Source organism: Lycium ferocissimum, chromosome 9 (genome assembly GCF_029784015.1).
Source record: "Lycium ferocissimum isolate CSIRO_LF1 chromosome 9, AGI_CSIRO_Lferr_CH_V1, whole genome shotgun sequence".
NCBI lineage: Eukaryota > Viridiplantae > Streptophyta > Magnoliopsida > Solanales > Solanaceae > Lycium > Lycium ferocissimum.
Genome location: NC_081350.1, coordinates 49164319 through 49172515, shown reverse-complemented (window position 1 = coordinate 49172515; position 8197 = coordinate 49164319). Strand labels below are relative to the sequence as shown.

At 34.5% G+C, this 8197-nt stretch overlaps 1 protein-coding gene across 1 annotated transcript; it reads right to left on the bottom strand.

Moving 5' to 3' along the window:
- Positions 1-478: 478 nt before the first annotated feature.
- On the bottom strand, positions 479-5557 carry LOC132031165 (secretory carrier-associated membrane protein 1-like). The gene is made up of 13 exons (XM_059421031.1): positions 5265-5557; positions 4155-4211; positions 2994-3104; positions 2819-2881; positions 2672-2705; positions 2440-2562; positions 1859-1921; positions 1681-1774; positions 1519-1564; positions 1362-1429; positions 1203-1251; positions 938-1003; positions 479-852 (listed from the first exon to the last, which is right to left on the bottom strand). Exons 1-13 carry the CDS (start codon positions 5325-5327, stop codon positions 766-768), a joined length of 924 nt encoding a protein of 307 aa, XP_059277014.1. The 5' UTR covers positions 5328-5557; the 3' UTR covers positions 479-765.
- Between the last annotated feature and the right edge of the window lie 2640 nt (positions 5558-8197).

Here is an 8197-nt window from a genome sequence, read left to right as displayed (position 1 = left end):
ATAATAACCGAATCTTAAACATGATGCAGTGGTAGGTCCCCAACTGGATTGCGAGTTATTATGCTAACACTTAACCAAATATCTTATACAGCTGCCAATCAACGCCATATGATGACTCTTTTATTTTCTTTTCTTTATAACTCTTCATCTTGATAATTTTGTTATCATGCAAGGAGTAAGAACATCATCTGCTTGAAAGCGAACTTGGCACAACGGTAAAAATTGTCATTGTGTCACCAAGTCATCGGATTCAAGCATTTGCCTCTTGCAAAAATGCAAAATAAAGCTGCATATAGTAGATATAATGTGTTCCGGTCCTTCCCCCAGGACACCAGGTATAGCGGAAACTTAGTGCACCAGACTACTCGCAAGACATCTACTCTTCCTCTATTCCATTCCGTTGCTTGACAAGAAATACCCCTGCTCCTCCAAGCACAATGTGCAGCAAATAAACAAACAAAAAAGAAAAAACGCAGAGTAGAGCAGTTCAATGATTTTTGTATATTTGCATATGGTTATGTTCTTCTAAGAGCATGCAGAAGAAGATCCCCAGAGACAGATAGGAAATGTGTTAAACATCAATTTTCTGGTAAAGCTTGCGACAATGCGTACTAGTACTAATACATTATCCGTATAGTCGGCTCTGACATCAACTATGTACTTCAGAAATCACATCTCCAGCACTCGAGTGTGATATATGGTGTGAGAAGAAAGTAATCAAAGAATTCAACAGCTCAAAAACTGCCTGCCTTTGCTCCTATATTGTCATAGTGCTGCCATCATTGTCGATCTTGCAGCCTCTTTCTTCATCTCAGCAGCTTTGCCACTTCCTCGGAAATACATGTACACTTGCTGCAGATTGCAGAACACACGGAAAGATGTTCAGGTAAAGAAAAAACAGCAAAAAGCAATGAGATAGACGGGCAGATGTTTCTACCTGAATAACCCATATGCTGACCAGTGATTCAAGACAGAAGAATGCAAACCCGATGAAGTAGAATACCTGCAAGTAAAAGCACCTTTAAAGTCAATTTTTTCCCAAAAAAGCAAGTATAAACAAGATTCCACTTTACCACGGGAAAAGACTTTACTCATCAAATCCTACTACAAGTCAGTAATAAGTCAATGAAACGTCTAAAAGAAATCAACCATTTGACTCAATTCTAGTTCAAGCTAAATTTTAGACAGCAAAAGAAGCTTACCCCAACCAAACCACTCCAGCCTAAGAGATCAATTGCGGGCAAGATACCACTGTTAAACAAGGGAATAAAAAAGTCATTATATTTTAGCATACATGCATAATTAAAACGTATACATATAAGTGAAAGCATGAGATCAGCCAATATGGCAAAGCAACTTACGCTAAAGATTTTCCCTTGAAGAAGATCGGAGGTGCCACAGCAGCAATGATGCAGAATCCAATGTGAAACTACAATATGAATATAAACAATCAGTACTGTTGTCAATAATCAACTGTAAAAAATAGGAAAAAACTAAAAAGGGCAATGTAACATTTACGAGATATGTTAAGAAGAACCATCCGAACTTCAGTGCACTATCCGTCCTGCAAAACAGGATGGACATAATGGCAAACTTTTAGCGAAGTAGAAGAGCATTATCAAATAAATAGAAAGGTAATGTGAAAATTATTCCCCACAATGAGGGAACACAAAATAGTACCTCATTGCACGATATAGAGGACGATACCACAACACATAGGCTCCTGGGACACCGGATATTAAGTAGATAATAGCAAGAAGCCAAATAGTTATACCTACAATGACAAAAAGAAAAACTAGCTGGTTAATTTTCAGTTCAAGATTAAAAAAAAATTGTTTAAATCAAGTTCAGCAGCAACCTTGTCCTTTGATCCAAGCGGAGGTAACTGCAATAAGGTTCCATAGAAGACAGCTTGCCAAACCTGCAATTCACCATATCCAAAGTAAATCCATAAGTGCATTACTAGAGAGACCAAATAAAGCTATTAAAAAAGAATCTTAATAAGCCTATACCTTGTCCTAAACCATTCTAATATACTATCTAGCAATGTTTCCCCTTTTCTCTTTTATCTCCAGTAGGAGTGGTAGCTTCGAGATACAATTTTTTTTAAAAAAATTTACTACCACAAACATGACTTGCAGACCTAATCCAAATACCAAAGCTATCAAAAAAGGATTTTGGGAAGTTTGTTGTCTGAAAACGGGTTTGTGATTTAGAAATTTCAAATGAAAATGCATTAATACTCCCACGGATAGCTGGAAAACCGTAGTACAACTTTTGTTTAGAATAAAGCCAACCGACTATAAGTAGCGAGAATTATCACTATGTACACTAAAAGTGAATATTTGCTCGCAAGGTCAACTGAGAAGCCTTACAAGTATCCATTCACTAGGGGGCTTATGCAGAAGACATTAAAGGGAGTTTGATCGACAGACATACCCAACAATGTAAAAAATGCAACATACTGCAACTGCTGTAGATGGACTGGAATTTCATTTGCAATATCATGATGAATGATAGGGAAGAAAGGTGGCCAATTCTTTTCCTCTATGACAACTCCAGCTGTAGTGTAAAACAAAAATAAAATCAGCTCACACGTGGGAAAGAAGGACCCAAATGGCATAATTTAGTTCATATTTACAAAATTGTATAGGTTACACTGGAGAACTACCTCTTGCTATAGCATCTTCCCTCCTTTTCAGATCCTAAATGAAACCAATAAAACAGCTAATTAACAGTATATAAAATGCCTACAGAGAAACATAGTCAATACCATAGATTCTTTCAAACTCTAACATGAGGAATCTTATAGGCTTACCTGTTCTCTTTTTTTCAGTTCAGCTTCTTTAGCTTGGAGTTCTTTCTCTTTATTCTTCTGATCCTGAATTGTTATACGAGTAAAGTGTCATTCAACCTTAACCCCGCCAGATCCACCAGTACTGTGGTCAAGCAAGAAAACTGTACAAAAGTTAAAGTTGACTATTCTGTTTCACCTTTGAATTATCGAGAGGGATATCAACTGTTGCACCACGATCATAGTCAGCAGGTTCATGAGGAAGAGGTGAAAGCCTCGAATTTATAGCAGGAGGAACACTTGCAGGATTCTGAAGATTTTTTTAGTGAGTAAAATAGTGCATAAGCAAGATGATACATAATCATTAATTGGCATTAGAACAGAAGCATGCAAATTGGTATTCGCACTAATTCAACAATCAAGATCAAGCCTCACATTAATATGTAGAAAAGAAAGACTCAAGGGCAGTTTTAACATGATTAAAGAATTTCTGTTCCATTTATATTTAAAAGGTTCCATTTATACTAACTCCTTCATTTTGCTAACCATTCACCAGTTATGGGAGGTGACAGCAGGAGACTGGATCAACATACTTATCTGGGAACTCCTTAAATGCGGTGAAAACAGTTCCTACAGGGACTACAAGGACATCCGTGTCTCTGCTATTCCAGGTCCATTGTTTCTTTCTAGGTGATGGGGGTCCTCTCACAAAACAAAATAATCCTTAGGGTGTGTTTGGTATTTGGAAAACATTTTCTCTAAGAAAACAAGTTCCCTAAAAACGAGAAAATGACTTCCCTAATAAGAGTACAAGTTTCATGCCAAGTTCATTGTCTCCTCGCTACCCACCCAGCTCCCCCAACCCCCACCTCTTGACCATCCCACCCCCGCCAACCCCGGACCCCACTCCCCACCCCATATCACCACCATTTGCTAGATTACATATAAATGCTCTTGGGATAATATTTTTTTGCTACTAACCAAACACTAGAAAATAAGTAAGAAACTCACTTATATTCCAAGAAAACATTTTCTTTCATACTAAACACACCCTTAGCCTCATTTACAATTCTCAGGTTCTTTACTCATTAGCAGGTATATACTACCTTTATCTCAACTTTTTTGACATTATTTCCTTTCTGGGATGTCCAAAATTATCTGACTACATTCCATTTCTATACATCTTTCACAACTTTCAAAAACTAAAATTCATTAAACTATGTCTAACTAATTCTCAACCATTATTCTAATATTTTCAAATATCACTAAATATAATATGTAAACAACGAGGGTATTAGTTCTGAACAATTCAGAGTTTCAAACTGAGAAAATCAAACTTGGAAGAAAGGAATAAGCTTACCGTCATAAAAAATGCACCGCTACCATAACTTGATTGATTTCCTCGAGCCCCTTGGTCCTGAAAAAAATATGCAGATTATCGTATGACGAAAATTATCCAGAATGCACAGAACTAATCATGTAGGTTACAAAAATGAACCATCCGAAAATTTTACAAAAATTTTCAGAAGAAAGATGTTCTTTCTGAGACTACAAGCACATTAATGAATTTAGCATTCAAACGATAAGAAGTACGGAGCCAACAAAATTAGTGGCGTTTGGACCTTAAAAATGTGAAATTTGAGAAAGAAAAAGAAATACAGTATTTGGAAAAAGTTGAAAAATGGCATTTGGAAATTGGATTTGTGTTCGGACATGAATACAACCTGAAATATTTTTTGAATTGTTGTGAGTGAGTTGGAGTGAAAACAGGTATTTGGAGTTTTTTAAGTTCCGGAATATTCCAGGAATTCAACTTCCAGTAGATTGTAACAATGCTATGTCCAAACATGATTCTAGAATAAAATTCCAGACAACAACATACCCAGTGTAATCCCATAACTGTAGTCTGGGGAGGGTAGAATGCCCTTACCCCTACCTTGGCAGGTAGAGAGGCTATTTCCAATAGACCCTCGGCTCAAGTAACACAGAAACAACATCAGAATACCGGAATAAAATTCCAGAAAAAAAAGGTGAAAATTATCCAATACTAGCCAAACAGGCATTGTGAATATCCCCCTCTTTAATTACTGATGCTCTCTTTTTGATATGATGTTGTTCAAATAACATATAAATTCTCTCTTAAATTTGACAAAATAATATGATTACAACCAGCATTTTATTCAGTGATCTAAAATATGAATTGCAAGAAATCCACTTCAATGAAATTAAATTAACTTCTAGTCCTAAAATACAAAAACCCCTCAGAATTCCTCAGTATATAATGACTCTAAAAAATGCAATTCAAACAAACAAACATAAATCAACCCCAATATTTTCATTAAACAAATACATTGTTTCAAACACACAAAAAAAACCCATATTTTTCTTTAAAATCAAATCCACAATAATTCATCCAAATTACATGGGAAAAATACACAAACATAAACATGAAGGAGATTAAGTTGTTTACCTGAAAGGGGTTATCTTGTTGTTCTTCATCAAAAGGATTATCATTGTAATAATGTCCAGCCATGACCAAATAGAAATGTAAGTACACAAAAAAAAATATATATATGTGACAGATCTTGAAAATGGGGTTGAAGGTAAATCTTGAAAATGGGGTTTAAATTTAGAGCGTTATAGATCCTTTATGTATTTATCACAAATGAATAGACGTGCTGTAGAGATTTATGTACCCTTTTAAGACCTTTATTTATTTATTACGTAATAGTATATATTTTGCTTTATCAAATTCCTGTGAAAGAAAGAAGTCATTCCTGGGAGAAGACTTGGAGGTTTATATAGGTTTTGAGTTTTGGAGGTTTTTCTGATACATATAATAATTAGTACAAATCTCAAATTTTTTATATTACTGATGTGGGGTTGATAGGGTAGATGGGATTTTGCATGTGTTTTTAAATAGTGTCCAATATTTTTTTCAACAAAAATGATATATCTAGCAAGTATTTTGGGTTCAGTCCTGAAAATAGAAAAAATTCTGATATAAAGAGTTTCTCCTTCTAATGAAGTTTACGCGATATAAATCACAATTAATTAAATTCCTAAAGCAAAAGACCTAATAAAAAGCATGAAAGTATTTGTCTCGAAATTGGAATTTAGTTGATTCGGTTTTATTCTAAAAGGACTTGTAAATAAACATGAAGGATTGAGTCCTAATTTTCGTGTCAAAAAAGTTAAGATGAATTGACTTTGAAGTTTGTGATTTGTAGATTCTTACTATATATATGTGCATCCTTCTAACCATACAAAAACTGAGGGTAATCCCTCAACAAATATTAGGCAGGCGGAAAGGACCTTTTTGACTATAAATTGTATCTTATTGTTATCTAATTTACGCATACATGGTTGAGTGGTTGTAGGTGTCCATTTCCTTCAGTAATGAGTAGTAAATAATATCAAAATACGGTCGAATGATAAAGATTTCTCCTTCCTTAATTAGAGGACTCCAGCCACCTCTTTGATAAAAATTAAAAAGCATTACAATCTCTCAATCTTTTACCTTGCAAATTCAGACAGAGGCGAAGCCTAAATTTTAATTTTATGTGTTTTGAATTTTATTTAACGACAATTTCAAGTGTTAATAAATGGATTCCATATTTTAAATGTGTACATATATTAAAAAATTATTTAACACAAATACATCATTTGACGCAAAAGCTATTAGGTTCCACTAAACCCGTACATCGGCTAGCCGGTGCTACCTCTTGCCCCTGAATTCAAATTAGTCCGATCAATGAATTCCAATCACTGAATGAGTATGAAACAAAAGTGTAGTAAAAATTAAGAAAACTGGATGACTAATTGGGAGTGAAATTTTTGTCTTAGATCTCAACGAGATCTTGACTAGACTGCCATCACCAAATGTGAATCACAATCTCAATACGAATGCTATATTCTAGTTCTAGTGCATTGTGTATATTTTAATCTCTTTCAATTATCTTACACGTGCAAAATATTCTGTCACAATTAATCGGATATTTTTATTCATTTCTATGGTAATTTTTCTAAATATCTTTTAGAATATGAGCTGACTTGTGCCATATGCCTATTTTTATTACAATTGCTTGAATCTTATCGACTAAATCTGCAGGCACATGTGTTGTGCATCAGATATTACAATAAACTGTTGTAAAATAATGCTTTTTCTCTCTTTTTCTGATCATTTGATCAAAGTAACTACGATATATTTATTGTTGCACCTTACAAACTCAAGCTACTCTTGAAGCATTTATAAAACATGATTACATGAAAGATTGAGTCCTAAATTTCGTGTCAAAAAGTTAAAGATCGGTTGACTTTGAAGTTTGTGGTTCTTAGGTTAATAGGTTCTTGCTATATATATCTGCATCTGGCTACCCTACATATATACTGATTCTTCAACAAAAATTAGGCAGACGGAAAGGACCTTTTTGCCTCTATTGAATTGTATCTTATATAATTTACATGTACATGGTTGAGTGGTTGTAGATTTGTATTTCCTTAAGTAATCAGTAATAGCACACAATTAGTCGTAGAATGGTAAAGGTTCTTCCTTCCTTAATTAAAGGATTCGACAAAAGCACTATAATCTTTTGGACTTTCTACCGTGCAAATTCAGATAAAGGCGAAGCTGGGATTTTAATTTTGTGTGTTATGAATAACATGATTAATCTAGTATTGCTCAATGAAACCTTAGCCTAGTAGATTGATTCCTTGAGACTCACCATTTAAAAAAGTAGTACTGTCACGTTCATTCTTGCTACTCATTCGATCTAGATATGTCACTAATCTATGGTGATGAATGATAAGATATGCCACTTGATTTTCCAATGTCTTATCTTCTACTTTACAAGAATGTCATTCTATAATTGATAGTCCTTTTTTTCAAAGCGCTATGTCCACCTTACCACAGCTAAAAGGGTCTAAAGCAATGAGATCAATTGCTGATCCAAGAAGATAGAAAAGAGACAAAGGTTGATCTCTTAATCATGGGCATCAATCTTTATTTAAATATTTAGAACATAGAATAGAAGCAGTAAAAAAGAGTAGGTTTTCACGCATGAAAAATCGGTCAAACAGATATTGCTTGTCTATTGTTTGGAGATCGCAAACTATTTTCATGATATGAGAAAAACACTGTGTACTAAAGTATTAATTACGGATACTACATAAACAAGCCCTCACCAAGCATGTATGCCTTTCAACTTTAAGAACCTCAATTTGTATAAAGTTGAACATGTACACACAAATGCTGACGTGGCACACAAATGTTGGAGGTGTCTAGATGATCATTTTGTAAGTTGGAGTGCTCAACTGACAAAATGGAGACAAGTTGAGGTGAAAGGCTGCACTAGCTGTCTTTGGTATATGTATCCAAACTTTGGATGTGCAACAACAAGAGCA